Raw genomic sequence first — 23,101 nt, 5'->3', positions numbered from 1 at the left:
TTTTTCTCATGTGTTTATTTCTGACTGATTTTATACACATTTTTGCAGCCTGTTATTGATATAAAGACTGTTTGATCTGTGAGGTGTATTTCAATGAAGGTTGGTTTGATTAAGAACGTTGTATAAGCAGTGAAGGTGTCAAACTTGACTTTGGTAAAAAAATATTGATTGATTTACAAAAATGATAATATAATATGTGATTTAGTTTTGAAGATCAATCAAAATAAATATCATACCTTAAGGAATTCACTCTTACATTGTAAAACGAGTCCCCAAAACAATGGAACTGCTCTTTAGTATAGACATAGTTAAAAAAACAAACATTTATAGCTAAAACCATTTAACTTCACAATGTGACCGTATGAATCAAACCAACCTTCAAAAGACCAATTACTGAAAAAAAGATCAGAATGGGGCTGCTGTGTAAATGCAGCCATGTAAAACTGTGAGAAGTCCGAAAAAGATTGCATATTGAAAGAAATCTGAATTGGTTTCTTAGGGTGGCTGTGTGAACAGCCATAAGGTCATGAAAAGGTAGAAAAAGCTGGGATATATGCGGGCCATTATTAACACTAACATGATCAACATGTAAAATGTCCCCATGGTTTTTGAAGGACACAGCTTAGAAATGCCTGAAATATTTTTGTGATGCTTTCTAACCTTATCATAATCTCAAAACTGCTGTCAATATTATGTTATTATGTATTTTAATATGCATCTGGAAATGCATGTGAAATGTATTCATATATTAGAAAAATATTTAATCTGCCCAATTTGAAATATTTCACGTCCTGAAAATAAATCAAATTTGCCATACATTTAAATGTAACATCTGATTTCATATCTGCAATGAAAAAGGAAATGGTGAATCAAATGTGAAAGTAATGTAGATTGTGTGAGAGTTTATTGAGCATGTTCTAAGCTGACATATGGAATTTTTTTCAGGTCATACCATGGATCGTCTAGTTTTTTTTACATTTAGAATTTTAGGACTCATTTAGTGATAAATTGTTTATATTTTTTGGGGATGAAATATTGAATTTGGCCTTGACTACTATAGCCCTTAGGGATGCATTGAAAAACATAAATGGTAAAACAGGAATAGGGGCCAGGTGTGCGCAATGAAAGTTCCAGAGGGATCCGTGACACTGATAGTCAGCAGCAGCAGGTCACAGTGAAATACAGTAACAGTCAAAAGTTTGGACACACCTACTCAGGGTTTTTGTTTATTTTTTACTATTTTCTACATTGTAGAATAATAGTGAATACATCCACACTATAAAATAACACATATGGAATCATGTAGTAACCAAACAAGTTTTAAACAAATTCTTCAAAGTAGCCACCCTGCGGTCCAACTCATCACAGACCATCTCAATTGGGTTGAGGTCGGGTGATTGTGGAAGGCCAGGTTATCTGATGCAGCACTCCATCACTCTCCTTCTTGGTCAAATAGCCCTTACACAGCCTGGAGGTGTGGTGGGTCATTGTCCTGTTGAAAAACAAATGATAGTCCCATAAGTGCAAACCAGATGGGATGACGTATCGCTGCAGAATGCTGTGGAATTCCTTGAATTCTAAATAAATCACTTAGTGCCCCCAGCAAAGCATCCCCCCCACCATCACACCTCCTCCTCCATGCTTCACGATTTGAACCACACATGGGGATATCATCCATACACCTACTCTGCGTCTCACAAAGTCATGGCGGTTGGAACCAAAAATCTCAAATTTGGACTCTAATGTCTAATGTCCATTGCTCACGTTTCTTGTCCCAAACAAGTCTCTTCTTATTATTGGTGTCCTTAAGTAGTGGTCTCTTTACAGCAATTTGACCATGAAGGCCTGATTAACGCAGTCTATTCTGAGCAGTTTATGTTGAAATGTGTCTGTTACTTGAACTCTGTGAAGCAATTATTTGTGCTGGAATCTGAGGTGCAGTTAACTCTAATGAACTCATCCTCTGCAGCAGAGTCTTCCTTTCCTGTGGCGGTCCTCATGAGAGCCAGTTTCATCGTAGCGCTTATGGTTTTTGTGACTGCACTTGTCCTGGGTAAGTAATGATGGACTGTAATGATGGACTGTAATTTTTCTTTGCTTATTTGGTCTTTTACCAGATCTTCTGTATACCAACCCTACCTTGTCACTACACAACTGATTGGCTCAAATGTATTAAGAAGGAAAGAAATTCCACAAATTAACTTTTAACAAGGCACACCTGTTAATTGAAATGCATTCCAGGTAACTACCTCATGAAGCTGGTTGCGAGAATGCGAAGAGTGTGCAAAGCTGTCATCAAGGCAAAGGATCTCAAATATAAAATATATTTGGATTTGTTTAACACTTTTTTGGTCTACATGATTCCATATGTGTTATTTAATAGTTTTGATGTCTTCACAGTTATTCTACAACATAAAACATTTCAATAAAGAACAACCCTTGAATGAGTAGGTGTGTCCAAACTTTTGACTGGTACTGTATATATTTAAAATTAATTGCCATGATGGCCGCGATGCAATTGAGAAATAGCACAAAAACCCACAACCCATGACCAATACATTTTCACCAGCAACATCGTTTTCAAAGTAGCCCAATTTTTGCCGGAAAACCGTGGACATGGCAACTCTGCTTCCAGAAGCTTTGCCTTCACACAGCCTGTCAGCCGCTCTGTGGTTTCTGCCCTGTACTAAATCCAGCCGGTTGAATACTCCAAACAGCCTACCTAACCGCTCAGAGGCCTCTGCATGGTCTTAAAACACACAGTTTTTTTGTATCACATTGCAACAAATAAAACTGGAGGGGAAAAAATGCAGTATTGTTTCAGAATGTGGGGGGACATGACCCCTCTCCCCATCCCCAGTGGAAGTTGCGCCCCTGTACATAGTTACCGTAGAGCACCACTGCAGTGTTAAAAAAGTTGTATTACACAACCTTGAGTGCCCAATTACTTTTCTACAAGAGGTTACGAATGAAAACAATGAGTGACACATTGTCATAAAAAAACGTAATTTTGATAAATGTATTCATACTATTTCATCGCTCCATGAGAATATAGTACCAACACAAATCTAGGATTGCCAGCCAAGCCGACTGTTCGTCCGTTCGATTGGCAGGTTGCTATGCAGCGCAGGCGCTGCTGATGCTGACAGTGATAGCACTATCCACGGTGCTGACTGACATTTAGCTGGAACTGGTGGGTGGTTCTCGGTAGCATTCTCAGTTCCAGGCGCAACCTGACAGGGCCCGATGGGACCTGTGTTTTAAGAATTGATTCGGACTGGGTTCGGACTAAAAAGTTATGTCACCAAAATCCCTAATTTAATGAGACCAGTGGCGATTTTAGTATGTAAATCTTGGTGGGGCAAACTAAAAAAAAATGTTGGTGATGCATGCCAGCAAGTCACTACACAAAACAACACAACACTAAACAATACATTAATTGCACTATAACGGTGACAAACGGTGCCCACAAACTGTTAGGGCCAACATAAAGCTGTCCCAACAGCAGAGTCCCAACAGCAGTCCCAACACCTTACCACTGCTACTCCTGGCTAGCAGTGGAGCCTTGTCTGGCAACGAAACAGTTCATTCAGTCTTATTTACTGACTTATTTCCTGAAAAAACATACCTGATATGGCTGACTTGCTGAAACAAATGTGGTTTCTGCTGTCAATTGAGATGTACAAACTATGGCATAAGGGGACGACAAGCGGATTAGAGGCAATCCGTAATTTAGATTAAGACATTAACGAGCGAGCTAGGACGGACGTAGTCAATATAACTATTTGTTCAGCACTTTTCAAATGCACAGCGACACAATTCAGAACATGGGCCGTTCTTCCCTGTACACCAAGTCAGAATGGTAGGATAAATAAAGGGAGCGTATAAGCAGACAATGAAAGCTCTTACATTATTCGATGGTTACATTTTTCTAAAACAGGTTATAGGCTACATGTGCACCACCAAGTCAAAACCTAGCAAACAACAAAATAATAAAAGCCCAGCCAGGCTGCCTGTTTTACCCAGATTCAAAAGATTTGCAGCCGCCTTGATGCTGTATTGAACCTCCTCAGCAGTCTCTCGTTCCACTCCCTACGGAATTTGCTTGTAAGATCCCTCTCAAATGTCAGTTGAATCAGCTGCCCTTTCCTCCTGTGCAACATGCTCCGTCTGTGCTTACGGAATACATTTTTCAATGTTGAAAAATAGTTATCGCAAATTGCTGTGGATGCTCCAAATGTTAATCCCAGCTCCAATGCCATCATCAAAGTAGGCATAGCTGTTAGAGGACTGGGGTATCTGTCCAAAATGCTCTACATGACGTTAGTCCATTTTTCTTCTCCAGATTAGGCGATTTCAGTCTGCAGAAACTGGCGTGCGACAGTAAACTCCGTTTCCACGAAGTCTGGCAGTGGTTTCACTTTATCCACATCCATAAAGGTTTCATTCTCTGGGTGCAAGGCACACAGGGCCTCAACAAGTTGGCTGTTTCGTTCATTAAATCTTTCTGACATTTCTCCTAGTCCAGCATCCAGAGTGCTGAAAAAAGATATTTCGCACTCCCTCTCATTATCCTCTCCTTGCTGGCCCATTGTTGTTTCGACCGCATATTCTTTCAGAGTACGACTCACTACCCTTTGCCGTTTGCTTGGTCAAATTGACCCCGCCCTTCAACTGTGAAGGTCAACTGCTAAAATGTGCATGGTGTACGTACGATGCATGGAAGGCTTCCTCTGATTCAGAATCTACAGAGCGTTAATTTTTTTCATGCCGCCATTTTCGTTGACCATGGATTGAAATTCATGATTGGTTGTGTATAAAATCTCCAGAATTACCTATGTTTACCTTTGAAGATGTTAAATGACATTATGCTTATCCTTGTAATTCCCATCATAACGATTTTATTAACATTATTGGCCAAATAGTATATGTACAAATGTAAATGGGGTGGGATTTTTTTTGTTATTTTCATTGAACTATTACAATTTTATAAATCCCTCAAACTTCTGAAACTTAAAAAGTCATGTCTCTGAATGTCTGTTAATGTCTCATTACCTGGTCAAATATTAATGATGTTCTGAATTATTATACATACACAACAAATCGGTGTGGCATGACGGAGTGGGCAGATTGTGGGACAGAATAGGGATACAACACTGATATTCCAACTAAGGGGGCTATGCCCCCTTCTGCACCCTCGTTGCTACTAACAGTTTACTGCGCAACACACACTTAGCATTACTTTCTTAGCTACAGTATACATACCTCCCTGGCATATTACATCATTTGTGCAGCAGTGTACAATACATTTTTGTACTCACCTTGTTTTGCTGTGCTCACTTGAACAGGAAGGTGGCGTGGCAATCCTTCATGGGCAAATTTTGTCATCAAAGTCTGGCATGCTCTGGATTTATGGGGCTTTCAAGACAACTGGGAACTCGGGAGAAAACAAGGTTGAATCATGATGACGTCAGTGATCTTCAGGTCGTAGCTCTAGAAAGAGGCCCGAGTTCCCGATTTACAATTCCGAGTTGGATTACCGTTCAAAACATATTTTTTCAGTCGGAGCTCATTTTTCCCAAGTTCTCAGTTGTCTTGAACTCACAGAAGTCAGATTTCCTAGTTAACAGTTGCTTTGAGCGCAACATAAATCATGCTGGATTGACAGCCTGACCAATGTTGAATGTTTATCATTTTAAGGCTTGAAAATAAACCCTTAAACCCAGAATTGGGACCACACACACACTCCACTGAATAGCAGGCTAGTGATTGATTTGCAATGCTTGCAGTTAGCCACTGATTCCTTCCAAACCACTCATTGTTGAATTTGCGATTTCTAACTTGTTGTGTAATGTTTATGTCCAATGGCCGATGAGCACGATAATCAAATCAAATCAAATTGTATTGGTCACATACACATGGTTAGCAGATGTTATTGCATGTGCCTCTTGTTCTGACAGTGCAGCAATATCTAACATGTAATCTAACAGTTCCACAACAACTACCTAATACAAACAAATCTAAGTAAATGAATGGGATAAGAATATATACATACTGTATAAATATATGGATGAGCAATGAAAGAGCAGCATAGGCAAGATGCAATAGATGGTATAAAATACAGTATATACATATGAGATGAGTAATGCAAGATATGTAACCATTATTAAAGAGGCATTATTAATGAAAGTGACTAGTGATCCATTTATTAAAGTGGCCAATGATTTCAAGTCGGTATGTAGGCTGCAGCCTCTCTGTGTTAGTGATGGCTGCTTAACAGTCTGATGGCCTTGCGATAGAACCTGTTTTTCAGTCTCTCAGTCCCAGCTTTGATGCACCTGTACTGACCTCACCTTCCTGATTGTAGCGGGGTTTGAACAGGCAGTGGCTCGGGTGGTTGTTTTCCTTGACAAGGATTAAAAAGGACTTGATTCAAGATCATGACTGCTAGCTAAGATTTTGAAAGTATGATGTTTTTATTTTATTTTTTTAGCTAAAAACGTGGGGTTCAAAACAGTGACGGGTCGCCCCTGGTTGAGACTGCAAAAAAAGCTTTTTTCACATGACACATGCATACACCTGTGACTGACCAATAGGGTAGGGTCTGAACGTACGATAGCCAATCATATATCACAGCAATACATTTGTTACAACAACTCCATTATACCATTATCACAGATGTGACAGCAAAATGGATGCGGAGGATATTAAAAAGAAACTTGCCACATGGGAAAGTATACTGGATGGTCGGGAAGAGAAGTCAGATGTGTGGAAGTTATTTGAAGTGGTTGTTGAAACAAGTAGAGAATCAACTGGCCACGTCAAGTGTAGAGGAAGCATGGCAGGCTGAACCATCGACCAGAGGAGAACAATGCTGAAACCCTCCACTGTGGATCCTGTTTCTATGCGATAATATGTAGAAGATCCTACTTTATGCAAGTAGACAATTCATTTGAAGTAAACTTAAACGCAGAGGTCTACATGTCCTAGTAGCCTACTTCTTCTGACAATTGTTACATTTTCAGTAAATTAGTTAATGTAGTTTTAATATTCAATTATTTACATCAGTTATTCAATTTCAATTTGACTTCAGCTTGCTAGCGGCAAGAGATGACCACCAGGACTTCTCCTAAAATACAGTATGTGTTCTTCTGTTGTGTTTTGATGTATTAAAAAAAAGCTGATAATATCCAGAACATGTATTTATTATTTAATTATTCAAGACTATTTATTTATGCGTTCTTCTATAGTGTTCTGTTCGGTTGCCTTAATGCTTAGGCTATAGTAGCCTAATAATATCCATAGCATTTATTGATTTATTCAAGACTTCGTCTGTTATTTTATTGACGTGTTCTTCTGTTGTGTTCTCTTCTGTTGTTTTAATACTTAGGCCATGGCCTAATTAGCCAGAAAATGTAATTTGTTATTTTATTGACGTGTTCTTCTGTTGTGTTCTCTTCTGTTGTTTTAATACTTAGGCCATGGCCTAATTAGCCAGAAAATGTAATTTGTTATTTTATTGACGTGTTATTCTGTTGTGTTCTCTTCTGTTGTTTTAATACTTAGGCCATGGCCTAATTAGCCAGAAAATGTAATTTGTTATTTTATTGACGTGTTATTCTGTTGTGTTCTCTTCTGTTGTTTTAATACTTAGGCCATGGCCTAATTAGCCAGAAAATGTAATTTGTTATTTTATTGACGTGTTATTCTGTTGTGTTCTCTTCTGTTGTTTTAATACTTAGGCCATGGCCTAATTAGCCAGAAAATTGAATTTGTTATTTTATTTTCAAAGTAAAAAGATTGATTGTATTTTAAGGCATGACTGGCTGTCTCTTACTTATATAGGCTACTATAGTACTTAGTAATAATAATAATAATATAGGAAGAACATTTTTTATCTAACACCTGTTTGGCAGTGGCACACACGGCGAGACACCGGGATCGTTGATTGCTTTTGAAATCTGTAGCCTATCTCTGCTGCACGGTATCAGCACAATGGACAGCAATGGCGTTTAGATGGACAATTACTCTATTAAATGCAGCCCTTACCAAATGAATGCAAAAAACTGAAAGTAGTAGTCTAGTATTGTGTCATACCTGGCTCCAGGATAAAGTGACTAAGGGCGCAGTTTAAATTGCTGATGGGGCTACATTTTTCAAATGTACTCAGATTATTATAATTTTTTTATGCATTTTATTGCCCTGAAATTTCAGAAACATTTTACTTTTTACTTTGCATATATTTCAAATCAATACATAAATCTCACTTATAGTAGGGCAGATTTTTTCTCTAATTGATAAAATAATACTTGCCATCTCATTTGGAGATTAGATTGAGATGGCGTAGACTATTGCAGGTTTATCATTTCAGAAAAACAAGTTTTGAAAACGCACAGAAACCTACTGGATCTAAGTTTGAATGTTTATATTCAAACACTATAGTTGAGGCTGCCAATAAGATTATGGGATCACATTGTATTTATAAAACATGGCTTGGATATTGTTGTAATCAATGACTGTTTATGGTTTTAATCCACTATTATTTTAGTCTGAGTCCTCCAAGGATTTCAGTTGGGAATTATTTATGCCTGCTGCCATCTGCAGGCGGAGAGGGAGCACAGCGCTTTGTGTCTCCCGTCCCCTCAACAACACTCGAAGAAGACATGTGACAACTGTCTCTTTTTTCTTTGTTGTCTTAAACATGTATGTGTACACAAGCACATGATTTATAGAAAAGGTTAGAGTCTAAATGGTTATCTGAGTCATACTTACCTTTTACAATGCATTTGGAAAGTATTCAGACCCCTTCCTTTTTTAAAAAAACATTACAGCCTTTTCTAAAAATGTATTTAAAAAAGTATTGTCCTCATCAATCTACACACAATACCCCATAATGGCAAAGCGAAAAACAGGTTTTTAGAATGTTTTTTAAATGTATTAAAAATAAAAGACTAAAATACCATATTTACGTACGTTTTCAGACCCTTTGCAATGAGACTAAATTGATCTCAGGCGCATCCTGTTTCCATTGATGTTCCTTGAGATGTTTCAATAGCTTGATTGGAGTCCACCTGTGGTAAATTCAATTGATTGGACATGATTTGGAAAGGCACATACCTGTCTATATAAGGTCCCACAGTTGACAGTGCATGTCAGAGCAAAAACCAAGCAATGAGGTCGAAGGAATTATCTGTAGAGCTCCGAGACAGGATTGTGTGGAGGCACAGATCTGGGGAAGGGTACCAAAACATTTCTGCAGCATTGAAGGTCCCCAAGAACACAGTAGCCTCCATCATTCTTAAATGGAAGAATTCTGGAACCACCAAGACTCTTCCTAGAGCTGGCCGCCCAGCCAAACTGAGCAATCGGGGGAGAAGGGCCTTGGTCAGGGAGGTGAACAAGAACCCAATGGTCACTCTGACAGAGCTCCAGAGTTCGTCTGTGGATATGGGAGAACCTTCCAGAAAGACAACCATCTCTGCAGCACTCTACCAATCAGGCCTTTATGGCAGAGCGGCCAGACGGAAGCCACTCCTCAGTAAAAGGCACATGACAGTCTGCTTGGAGTTTGCCAAAACGCACCTAAAGGACTCTCAAATCATTAGAAACAAGACTATCTGGTCTGATGAAACCAAGATTTAAGTCTTGGCCTAAATGCCAAGCGTCACGTCTGGAGGAAACCTGGCACCATCCCTAAGGTGAAGCATGATGGTGGCAGCATCTTGCTGTGGGGATGTTTTTTAGCGGCAGGGACTTGGAGACTAGTCAGGATCGAGGGAAAGATGAACGGTGCAAATAAAGGGAGCTCCCTGATGAAAACGCGCTCAGGACCTCAGACTGGGATGAAGGTTTACCTTCCAACAGGACAACGACTCTAAGCACACAGCCAAGACAACGCAGGAATGGCTTCGGGACAAGTCTCTAAATGTCCTTGAGGGGCCCAGTCAGAGCTTCGACGTAAACATCTCTGGAGAGACTTGAAAATAGCTGTGCAGCGATGCTCCCCATCCAACCTGACAGAGTTTGCAGAGAAGAATGGGAGAAACTCCCCAAATACAGGTGTGCCAAGCTTGTAGTGTGACATCAAAGAAGAATTGATGCTGTAATCGCTGCCAAAGTCGCTTCAACAAAGATTGAGTAAAGGGTCTGAATACTTACAGTACAAGTCAAAGGTTTGGACACGCCTACTCATTCCAGGGCTTTTCTTTATTTTTACTATTTTCTGCATTGTTGAATAATAGTGGACATCCAAACTATGAAAAAACACAAATCATTTAGTAACAAAAACAGTTCAACAAATCAATAAATATCTTTAAAGTAGCCACCCTTTGCCTTAATGACAGCTTTGCACACTCTTGGCATTCTCTTAACCAGCTTCATGAGGAATGCTTATCCAACAGTCTTGGAGTTCCCATATATGTGGAGCACTTGTTGGCTGCTTTTCCTTCGCTCTGTGGTCCAACTCATCCCAAACCATCTCAATTGGGTTGAGGTCATCTGATGCAGCATTCCATCACTCTCCTTCTTACACAGCCTGGAGGTGTGTTTTGGGACATTGTCCTGTTGGAAAACAAATGATAGTCCCACTAAACGAAAACCAGATGGAACGGCGTATCGCTACAGAATGATGTGGTAGCCATGCTGATTAAGTGTGCCTTGAATTCTAAATAAATCAATGAGTGTCACCAGAAAATCACCCCCACATCATCACATCTCCTCCTCCGTGCTTCACGATGGGAACCACACATGCAGGGACCCTCCATTCACCCACTCTGCATCTTTCAAAGGCACGCGGTTGGAACCAAAAATCTAAAATTTAGTCTCATCAGAGCTCTGAGCTCTGTAGACCACCTGAGCTCTGTAGACTGGTCTTCCCTGGCTGTCTGACCCTGCCGGGACCCCTGTCACCATCTAATCTTGCTAAGACATGATTTTATTTTCTTTATTTTTATTTAACCTTTATTTAACTAGGCAAGCCAGTTAAGAACAAATTATTTTTTACAATGACGGTGAGCAAAGTGTTGCGTACTGACTGTGCACTAGAGGGCTGCATTCCCGCTGGATGACTGCGCAACCTACAGGTCCTTAACGAGATCACTGTCTGCTGGCGGGAGCGTGCGGTCAGACAGACGACTTTGGGATGAATATATTGTATTTTTGTTGTCCGACAGATTATTTGGAAATGGTCCGCTTTCTGCATTGTATTAGCATACCTGTTGTGTTAAAAACAAAAAAAAAAATCCAATTATACACACATTCAGAATTTCCTGCTTCCACTTCAGTAGCCTACCTGTTTTAGTTGGTCGTGAGAGTTCAAGTGTGCCTATTACATTTGGTCTCTTTGAAATAGAGTAGGCTTCCTACATAGGCGGAGAATCACGTGGAAGTTAATTTAAATATTAAATTAACTTAATTATGATTAGACTGTAGTTTACTACAATGTCTGTAAATAAAGATTGATAATGGAAAGAAGTGGAGGGTGCTCAACCAATGTGAGTCGAAGTACAATCACAAAATGTAATCATCAATGAAAAGGAAATGGCACAATGCGCAGATACAGTAAATTGCCCTTCGCGTACAAATACCACGTGGTGCCGTGATAACTAATGTCCATTGCTCGTGTGTCTTGGCCCATGCAAATCTGTTATTCTTATTGGTGTCCTTTAGTAGTGGTTTCTGTGCAGCAATTCAACCACGAAGGCCTGATTCACGCAGTCTCCTCTGAACAGTTGATGTTGAGATGTGTCTGCTACTTGAATTCTGTGAAGCATTTATTTGGGCTGCAATCTCAGGTGCAGTTTAACTCTAAGGAATGTATCCTCTGGAGCAGAGGTAACTCTGGGTATACCTTTCCTGTGGCAGTACTCATGAGAGCCAGTTTCATCATAGCACTTCGTTTTTGTGACTGCACTTGAAGAAAATGTCAAGTTCTTGAAATTTTACGGATTGCCTGACCTTCATGTCTTAAAGTAATGATGGACTGTCATTTATCTTTGCTTATTTGAGCTGTTCTTACCATAACATGGACTTGGTCTTTACCAAATAGGACTATCTTCTGTATACCACCCCTAACTTGTTACCACACAAATGATTGGCACAAACACATTAAGAAGGAAATAAATACCAAAACACTTTTAACATGGTACACCCGTTAATTGAAATGCATAACAGGTGACTGACTACCTCATGAAGCTGTTTGAGAGAATCCCAAGAGTGTGCATAGCTGTCATCAATGCAAAGGGTGGCTACTTTGATGAATCTAAAATACATGTTGATTTGTTTAACACTTTCTTGGTTACTACATGGTTGCATATGTGTTATTTCATCGTTTTGATGTCTTCACTATTATTCTACAATGTATAAAATAGTAAAAATAAAGAAAAACCTTGAATGAGTAGGTGTCCAAACTTTTGACTGGTACGTACAAGTCATCATATATATGTGTGTATATACAGTTGAAGTTGGAAGTTTACATACACCTTAGACAAATACATTTAAACTCAGTTGACATTTAATCCGAGTAAACATTCCCTGTTTTAGGTCAGTTAGGATCACCACCTTATTTCAGGAATGTGAAATAATAGGAGAGAGAATGAGTTATTTCAGCTTTTGCTTCTTCCATCACACTCCCAGTGGGACAGACGTTCACATACACTCAATTAGTATTTGGTAGCATTGCCTTTGAATTGTTTAGCTTGGGTCAAACATTTTGGGTAGCCTTCCACAAGCTTCCCACAATAAGTTGGGTGAATTTTGGCCCATTCCTCCGACAGAGCTGGTGTAACTGAGACAGGTTTGTAGGCCTCCTTGCTCGAACACGCTTTTTCAGTTCTGCCCACACATTTTCTATAGGATTGTGATGGCCACTCCAATACCTTGACTTTGTTGTCCTTAAGCCTTTTTGTCACAACTTTGGAAGTATGCTCATTGTCCATTTGGAAGACCCATTTGCGACCAAGCTTGAACTTCCTGACTGATGTCTTGAGATGTTGCTTCAATATATCCACATAATTTTCCTTTCCAGCCCCTCCTGCAGCAAAGCACCCCACAACATGATGCTGCCACCCCGTGCTTCACGGTTGGGATGGTGTTCTTCGGCTTGCAAGCATCCCCCCTTTTCCTCCAAACATAACGATGGTCATTATGGCCAAACAGTTCTATTTTTGTTTCATCAGACCAGAGGACATTTCTCTAAAAAGTACGATCTTTGTCCCCATGTGCAGTTGCAAACCGTAGTCTGACTTTTTTATGGCGGTTATGGAGCAGTGGCTTCTTCCTTGCTGAGACGCCTTTCAGGTTATGTCGATATAGGACTCGTTTTACTGTGGATATAGATACTTTTGTACCTGTTTCCTCCAGCATCTTCAAGGTCATTTGTTGCTGTTGTTCTGGGATTGATTCGCACCAAAGTACGTTCATCTCTAGGAGACAGAACGCGTCTCCTTCCTGAGTGGTATGATGGCTGCGTGGTCCCATGGTGTTTATACTTGCATACTATTGTTTGTACAGATGAACGTGGTACCTTCAGGCATTTGGAAATTACACATTTTTTTCTGAGGTCTTGGCTGATTTCTTTTGATTTTCCCATGATGTCAAGCAAAGTGGCACTGAGTTTGAAAGTTGGCCTTGAAATAAATCCACAGGTACACCTCCAATTGACTCAAATGATGTCAATTAGCCTATCAGAAGATTCTAAAGCCATGACATAATTTTCTGGAATTTTCCAAGCTGTTTAAAGGCACAGTCAACTTAGTGTATGTTAACTTCTGACCTACTGGAATTATGAAGGCCAGTTTTATTGCTTCTTTAATCAAGTTTTTAAAACAAGTTTTAATGACTCCAACCTAAGTATATGTACACTTATATGTAGGTTTACATACAGGTGAAGTCGGAAGTTTACATATATACAGTTGAAGTCGGAAGTTTACATATACTTAGGTTGGAGTCATTAACATTTGTTTAATGAACTTGATTAAAGAAGCAATAAAACTGGCCTTCTTTAGACTAGTTGAGTATCTGGAGCATCATCATTTGTGGGTTCGATTACAGGCTCAAAATGGCCAGGAACAAAGACCTTTCTTCTGAAACTCGTCAGCCTATTCTTGTTCTGAGAAATGAAGGCTATTCCATGCGATAAATTACCAAGAAACTGAAGATCTCATACAACGCTGTGTACTACTCCCTTCACAGAACAGCGCCGTTCATTTTTCCCTTGATCCTGACTAGTTTCCCAGTCCCTGCCACTGAAAAACATCCCCACAGCATGATGCTGTCATGTTTCACTGTAGGGATGGTGCCAGGGTTCCTCCAGACGTGATGAGGCATTCAGACCAAAGAATTCAATCTTGTTTCCATCAGAACAGAGAATCTTGTTTCTCATGGTCTGGGAGTCCTTTAGGTACCTCTTGGCAAACTCCAAGCAGGCGGTCATGTGCCTTTTACTGAGGAGTGGCTTCTGTCTTGCCACTCTACCATAAAGGCCTGATTGGTGCAATGCTGCAGGTGGTTCTTCTGGAAGGCTCTCCCATCTCCACAGAGGAACTCTGGAGCTCTGAAATAGTGACCATTGGGATCTTGGTCACCTCCCTCCATTGCCCAGTTTGGCCGGGCAGCCAGCTCTAGGAAGAGTCTTGGTGGTTCCAAACTTCTTCCATTTAAGAATGATGGAGGCCACTGTGTTCTTGGGGACCTTCAATGTTGCAGAATTGTTTTGGAACCCTTCCCCAGATCTGTGCCTCGACACAATCCTCTCTCGGAGCTCCTTCAACCTCATGGCTTGGTTTTTGCTCTAACATGCACTGTCAACTATGGGACCTTATATATACAGGTGTGTGTCTTTCCAAACCATGACCAATCAATTGAATTTACCACAGGTGGACTCCAATGAAGTTGTAGAAACATCTCAAGGATGATCAATGGAAACAGGATGCGCTTGAGCTCAATTTCGAGTCTCATATCAAAGGGTCTGAATACTTATGTAAATATGGTATTTCTGTTTTTTCTTTTTAATACATTTGCAAAAAAAATGTTGCTTTGTCATTATGGGGAATTGTGAAATTTTAATTTAGAATAATTTAGAAGTTTAGAAATTGTTTTATTTTATTCAGAATAAGGCTGTAACGTAACAAAATATGGAAAAAGTCAAGGGGTCTGAATACTTTCCGAAGGCACTGTATCTGACTCAGTGGTTGGAGGCAATTTATACCTATACAATTTGCAGAGTTGTGACTGGAGGGCAATCTTTGTACACTTAAAGGGATACTTCGGGATTCTGGCAATGAAGCTCTTTTTGTTTCCCCAGAGTCAGAAGAACTCATGCATACCATTCGTACGTCTCTGCATCTAGTATGAAGGAACTTAGAGGTACTGTAGTTTCTCGAGCCAACGCTAACTAGAATTTGCACAACGTCTGGAAGTCTATGGTATCTACTAGGATGCTAGCTGTTACCATAGACTTCCAGTCATTATGCTAATGCTAGTTAGCAATTGCGCTAACACTAGTTAGCAACTTCCTTCAAACTGCACGCAGAGACACAACATTTTTATCCACTCTTTTATCTGACTCTGGGGAACTAGATTGCCAAAAGTAATATTATCTTTTGTATATTGCTTTGGACACTACTGTTGGTGTGTGTGTGTGTGTGTGTGTGTGTGTGTGTGTGTGTGTGTGTGTGTGTGTGTGTGTGTGTGTGTGTGTGTGTGTGTGTGTGTGCGTGCGTGCGTGCGTGTGTGTGAGTGAGTGAGTGAGTGAGTGAGTGAGTGAGTGAGTGAGTGAGTGAGTGTTACCAGATATGTACATAGCCCTCTCTTATTTTATGCCTTAAATAAAGGCAATATTGAACCATCTCAGTATTTTCAGCACTTCATAACCCACCACATGATTAGCTGTTTCATTCTCAAAGGACAGTTTAGGAATAGGCTGTAGTCACATAGTTTGCCTGGCTTTCACTGTGAATTAAGCAAAATGATCACTAAAAACACTTCACACACAAAGATGCATAGCAATGTGATTTGTATTGTCTCTGTACAAAATATACACATCTTACATATGCAATGCAACCAGTTGAGGCTAGCTAACTAACTACACACAGTCAGTAACAACGGGTTAGTAGATATCATTGTTCTATGACACAGTACATGGAGTATAGATGGGTTTCAATGGTGCTCAGTGCATGAAATCACCTACGGCACCTGCAAGCAGACAATCAGAGCCAGACCCCCCCCCCCCCCCCCCAAAAAAAAATAGATTGTAAAACATATTCAAGTGGATTAAATGTTATTACAGGTGTTAACCGATTAATAATACACTCCAGGTAGAAGTTGGCCCAGGGATAGTTTACCAAAATTACAAAATTACATATGAGTTTTCTTACCCTGTAAGCAGTCTATGGACAAGTTGTGGCAGCAATCCATGGTTTGACTTTGTTTCCCTGGAACTGTTTTCAAATTCTAGCATTTTAGCATTTGTGGCTCAAACGCAATGCAAGTCACTGGCAGCTCTATTAGCATTTTTGCGATTCATGTCCAACTCATCTATAAGTGACTTAAGCCTTGTTTACACCTTGTGCTAACATGTGAGTTTTATGACCTGATCTATATGATCCAATCACGATGTGACCAAGGTTTGTCACATCTACACATTGTTTTAAAAAATGTCTCTTATCCGTCCAATGTGTCTGCATTGTGACAATATTAGCTGCTGCCTCCCTCTATGCAAATTATTTGACAGATATTCTTTCAAAATATTATGATTTTGTTTATTTTAAGACATTTGATGATGTCATATGTCAACGGTGCAACCTATCAAGGACTTTAGAGGCTGGTCAAATTATGATTTAAATTATTTGACCATCTACACCTTGCAAAAAATGTGGGCACAATCAGAATGTGGGCAGGATCAGGACAAAGATGGCATGTTAGCACCATATATAAGTAGGGCTTTAGTTGAGCTACACAATCAATATGAGTTACTTCAGGTTGATTTGGATTTGCTAATATAAGTACCATTGACTTGCATTGGATTTGTGCCACAAATGCTACAAAGTCAGAAAAATTAGTTCAATGCCTGGTAAACAAAACCAAAGCATGGATTGTTGTCATACCTTGACCATAGACTGCTTACAGGGTAAGGAAATCAAAATTAAATGTTGTAATTTAACCAGAGTCAGAGGATCAGTTATCCTACTCAATCCTAACCTTAATGAGTATGCGGCTGTGGGAATATCTGACCCTTGACCCGTTGGTTATCTACTCCCAGGAACAGGTAAAAGGGTGTAGAATATGGACGTTATTGCTTATGCCACTGTTGTAGGGCTGAAAGTGATGACGTAATTTAATGAGACACATAAGAAGTAGTTGATGGAGACAGGTAATGTTATTTTACAAAAGATCAACATTCTCTTCAGAACCACAAAGGCATTTCAAACAGCCTTTTTTAATCCCCAGTTCGAAACTTGAAGTTGGCAAAGACTTGGGAAACTGTACTATTCAGTTGACAAATCACTCTCTTACGCAGTGACACACACACAACCCAACACCCCTACACACAAAAGCATTCACATTCTATCCCTTTCCACTCTAATCTCTCTTTATCTCGCTCTCCACTTCCTCCTCTCCTCCCACATTTCACACATGTGCCTATTTATAGCCTGATATAACTGCAGGTGGCTTTAAATACTTCTTCAGTTTGTGTGTCTGACTCTTTGGTAGAAACAGTACTGGTGTCCTCACACCCACCCACCTACCCACCTGCCCACCTTCACGCACACACAAACACGCACACACACACTACAACACCCACACCTGACTTTGTGTACGTAGACATGAAACAAGAAGCCTAACTTGGATGCTGTATCAGGTAGAATTGTCCTCGACATGTTGCTGCTCTTTCATGGTCGATCTAAACAGAAATGCTTCCCGTTTCAGTTGCATGATCAGTATAATGAAAGACAGGCATAATGTTACATAATATAATATTACAGTATTTGATAAGCCAGACATTTCCGTTTCAACTCCTATTCCCTCCCATGCTTCACTGCATCAGCTAGTCACCTGTAAATATGGTAAGGAGTCTACTGAAGCCTAGAGGGTCGAAGTAGCAGGTTCATCAATTCAGCCCCACATTAGACTGTCTAGTAGTTCTTGACCGCAGGGTAATTGGAAGAGGTACAACAGTCAGCATAAGTTAGTGTTAGTACAAAGGATATGGAGTTGAAATTTGAATGGTTTCCTACCAGAGACAGGAATGACAAGTACGCACACGGACGCGCGCACACACACGGAGCGAGGCACCTGTGGATGACTCTAGCAACAGCAGACAGGCAGACAGGCTTTGGAGTATTTCTGTATATATGTACAAGTTATTATTAGTGACATCATTATTGCGATATTCAAATCAGTCCCTTATTAAAAACAACTCTGTCTCTGTCTTCTGTTCGCAAGAAGTCTCATCCTTCAGATCCTCAGTCCCTTCAGTTCCATTGTCCTTTTTCCAAGTGTCCTTTCCTCCTTTTGTCCACTAAGTGGCGGTAGTTACCTTAGTTTTAATGACAGAGGTGTCAGGGGTCCAGCTGCTCTGGTAAAAGTTGCCTCTAACCACAGATCTAGGATTAGCCACCCCCGACCCTAACCTTAACCATTAGGTGGGGACATGCAAAACTGACAATTGGTCAGTGAGTATGGGGGACTTTATCCTACATTGAGGCCAGGCAGCATGCTACAGCAGCTGTGTCAGAAACAGGAGTGTTAAAATAATACAATAGTTAACGAACCAGGGGTGTTTTCAACCAGACAAAGCACTCCAAAAGTTGCATATAGACGTAACGAATAGAGCTGACACGATTGACTCCCTATTACACAGGACAGGCAATCATATTTGTTCTACACAACACATTTCTATCTGAATGTTCTGTAACGTTGCTCACTCCTGAACCAGTCCTTGATGTGGGTGTGGATCACCAGCCCCTCTCTTCTCTATGTCTCTGGGAGAGATGAAGGGCTGGATAAGAGGAGGCACCCCCTTTTGGCTTGGAGTGAGGGCAGAGAGAAATACACACACACACACACACACACACACACACACACACACACACACACATGCACACACATGCGTACACACACACACACATGCGCACACATACAAATACACGTGCATGCCAGTGGAGGCTGCTGAGGGGAGGACGGCTCATAATAATGGCTGCTAAGGAGCAAAAGTAATGGCATCAAACACATGGAAACCATGTGTTGGATGTATTTGATACCATTCCACTTATTCCGCTACAACCATCACCACAAGCCATTCCTGCCCAGTTAAGGTGCCACCAACCTCCTGTGGTGCACACTCACACACACACACCTCCCCTGTCCTCCAGCCACTTTCCTATGTCAGAGGCTCCTAGATGACATTGTCGAACAGCTGCATGGACTGCATGATGTTCTCATCCTGAAGAGAGAGAGGGGGGGGGGGGGGTAGAGAGTGAAAAGGAGAGAGATAGAAATGTTAAGCATAGAGAGACAACAGGGGTAGCAAGTTTCTCGAGGCACAATTAATACCTCTTTGTTTCAGCTATCTTTTTCAAGGGAGTCAGACTCCCTAAGATAGAGACGACAGTAAAGGTGAAGCTCAGAGGAGTCGGCTCAGACAGTTTCCTCTCTGCTCACTCTCTCTCTCTCTATCATAATTTATTTAAAGTGCATTTTAAATGGCTCACAACCCAAAACAATGTTGGACAATGGGTGAAAAGGGAATATAAAATGTGCACGCAGTAACGGTCCTAAAACCAAACCTTGGGGAATGCCCTAATTAACCTTAGTGAGATCTGAGGACTCAGTGGTCAGTTACACAAATGGAACCTGTCTTACAAACAAGAACTTTCACACACTACACACACACAACCTACCTTTTGGCATGACTCGATGAACTCATCAATAGTGACCACACCATCATTATTACGATCCATTTTCTAGAAGGGAGAGAAAGGGCAGGAAAAAGGGGACAAACGTCGTTCAGTGCCCCTGGAGGAGTTTGCGGTTTGAGTATCTTGCTCAAGGGCTCGCTCTAAAGTATTGGGTTTGATGAACAGAAATTGAATGTTGACCTGGAAAAAGCTCTCCACGTGTTCCCTGGGTGCCTCGTCCTGCATACAGGGGTATGTGTACTTCCCCATCATATCATAGATAGACTTCATTATATCCATCATCTCCTACAGAGAGACAGAAAGAGAGAGAGAGACAGAGAGAGATAGAGAGAGATGACACAGGGTATACCCAGCTAGCATTTGGTTCCTAGGAAGTTGGGGGAATGTATGTTTTTGGTTTCACTTTTGTGGGAACGAAACAATACGTTTCCTGATGGGTAAAACTGAAATGACAGTTGTTTTGCAGGGAGGTTCTGAGAATATTTTACTCTGGTTCCCTGAAAGTTTTCCTGGGAGGATTTATTAACGCTCTGAGAATGGAAATGATAGGTTTTTGAAACTTCCTTAAAAATGTCACTGAATGTTTCAATAAGACTTTTAATAATGCTGTTAGCTCATTTTGAGTTAACTCTAAGCACAGAGTTATCTTCACAAGGTTTTCACACACTGTTGCTGGTATTTTGGCCCATTCCTCCATGCAGATCTCCTCTAGAGCAGTGATGTTTTGGGGCTGTTGCTGGGCAGCATGGACGTTCAACTCCCTCCAAAGATTTTCTATGGGGTTGAGATCTGGAGACTGGCTAGGCCACTTCAGGACCTTGAAATACTTCTTACGAAGCCACTCCTTCGTTGCCCGGGTGGTGTGTTTGTGATCATTGTCATGCTGAAGGACCAATGCCCTTGCTGATGGAAGGAGGTTTCCACTCAAAATCTCACGATACATGGCCCCATTCATTCTTTCCTTTACTCGGATCAGTCATCCTGGTCCCTTTGCAGAAAAACAGCCCCAAAGCATGATCTTTCCACCCCCATGCTTCACAGTAGATATGGTGTTCTTTGGATGCAACTCAGCATTCTTTGTCCTCCAAACACGACGAGTTGAGTTTTTACCAAAAAGTTATATTTTGGTTTCATCTGACCATATGACATTCTCCCAATCTTCTTCTGGATCATCCAAATGCTCTCTAGCAAACTTCAGACTGGCCTGGACATGTACTGGCTTAAGCAGGGGGACATGTCTGGCACTGCAGGATTTGAGTCCCTGGCGGCGTAGTGTGTTCCTGATGGTAGGCTTTGTTACTTTGGTCCCAGCTCTCTGCAGGTCATTCACTAGGTCCCCCCGTGTGGTTCTGGGATTTTTGCTCACCGTTCTTGTGATCATTTTGACCCCACGGGGTGAGATCTTGCGTGGAGCCCCAGATCGAGGGAGATTATCAGTGGTCTTGTATGTCTTCCATTTCCTAATAATTGCTCCCACAGTTGATTTCTTCAAACCAAGCTGCTTACCTATTGCAGATTCAGTCTTCCCAGCCTGGTGCAGGTCTACAATTTTGTTTCTGGTGTCCTTTGACAGCTCTTTGGTCTTGGCCATAGTTGAGTTTGGAGTGTGACTGTTTGAGGTTGTGGACAGGTGTATTTTATACTGATAACAAGTTCAAACAGGTGCCATTAATACAGGTAACGATGCCATTAATACAGGTAACAAGTGGAGGACAGAGGAGCCTCTTAAAGAAGAAGTTACATGTCTGTGAGAGACAGAAATCTTGCTTGTTTGTAGGCGACCAAATACTTATTTTCCACCATAATTTGCAAATAAATTCATTAAAAATCATTTTCCCCCCTCATTTTGTCTGTCATAGTTGAAGTGTACCTATGATGAAAATTACAGGCCTCTCTCATCTTTTTAAGTGGGAGAACTTGCACAATTGGTGGCTGACTAAATACTTTGTTGCCCTTTGTATAGACATTGTTTTTGTCAAAATTGCTCAAGCTCAAGAACTTTGGTTGGGAATCATTGGTGAACAGCAATATTCAAACGTTGTCTCTGATTTTCATGGAAATTTAAGTCTGGGCTGAGACTGGACCACTCAGGAACACTCATCACCTCTTGGAAAGCCATTCTAGTGTGTCTTTTTTTAAAACTTTTTTTAATTGTCCTGCTGAAAAATACAATTCTATCCCAGGGTTAGGTTTCCAGAAGACTGAGACGTTTTTTCCTCTAACTTTGTAGCTGGCCTTTGCTCCATTCATTTTTAAATTTTGATCCTGACAAACTCCCCAGTCCCTGCCAGTGACAAGCATACCCATAATTTGATGCTGCCACCACAAAACTTGAAAATGCAGAGGACTTGACTTAAACCATTTAGGCCAAAAAGTGTATTTCTTTGCCGTGTTGTCTTGCAGTATTACTTAATGGCCTTGTTGCAAACAGAATGGATGATTTGGTGCAGATTTTTTAAAACAAAAGCTTCATACAGCGGTCATACAGGCCAGTAATGTTGTTGATACTCTGTATTTTCAAGTATGGTATATGTGTGTGTGTGTGTGTGCGTGCATCTGTGTTTGTGTGCAGCCGTGTGTGTTACCTCTTTGGTGATGCAGCCGTCTTTGTTCAGGTCGTACAGGTTGAAGGCCCAGTTTAGCCGGTCGTTTATCGTTCCTCTCAGAATGATAGACAGACCAAACACAAAGTCCTGAGAAAAAAAGAGTGAAAGCCAAAGATATTGAGAGGAAGAGAAAGAGAGAGAGAAAGAGAGATAGAGATATTTAACATTTTTGTAAACATTCTTCGCCACCCATCATACTCACCAGCATTCGACACTTACACACCTTTTTCCCCACCACTACAAGCACATTTGGTTCCTTGGAAGTTGCGGGAACATATGTTTTCGTTTTCACATCGGTTGTAGGAACAAAGCCATGCGCTTCCTGACCGGTAAAACTGAACAATTTTAATCGGTCCTGAGAACAGAAGTAACATGTGTTGCCCATCCCCTGGGCTATAGCATCAGCAAAGAAGATGGTGTGGCTCACTGCAATACACTATTTTCCCCCAGTGTGTCCATCAACAATGTTTCGACCCTTAGGTCGCACGTGTGTGTGTGTGTGTGTCTGTATGTGTTGAGAGGAGAAAGGCATTTATTCTATTCGTATACATATTCAGCTGCAGCTGCATATACAGTACG

General features: G+C 40.8%; 1 protein-coding gene across 1 annotated transcript in view; it reads right to left on the bottom strand.

The window, feature by feature from the left end:
- Positions 1-19,150: 19,150 nt before the first annotated feature.
- LOC110526122 (Kv channel-interacting protein 2-like) overlaps positions 19,151-23,101 on the bottom strand; it is a 109,876-nt gene continuing 105,925 nt past the window's right edge. The window contains exons 5-8 of the mRNA XM_021606759.2: positions 22,502-22,609; positions 20,097-20,201; positions 19,899-19,961; positions 19,151-19,441 (exon numbers count right to left, since the gene is read on the bottom strand). Of these exons, the coding sequence (XP_021462434.1) occupies positions 19,394-19,441; positions 19,899-19,961; positions 20,097-20,201; positions 22,502-22,609 (324 nt within the window). The 3' untranslated portion in view covers positions 19,151-19,393. The remainder of the gene's footprint in view (positions 19,442-19,898; positions 19,962-20,096; positions 20,202-22,501; positions 22,610-23,101) is intronic.

This window comes from Oncorhynchus mykiss, chromosome 1, assembly GCF_013265735.2.
Source record: "Oncorhynchus mykiss isolate Arlee chromosome 1, USDA_OmykA_1.1, whole genome shotgun sequence".
Lineage (NCBI taxonomy): Eukaryota > Metazoa > Chordata > Actinopteri > Salmoniformes > Salmonidae > Oncorhynchus > Oncorhynchus mykiss.
This window is presented reverse-complemented; position numbering and strand designations above follow the sequence as displayed.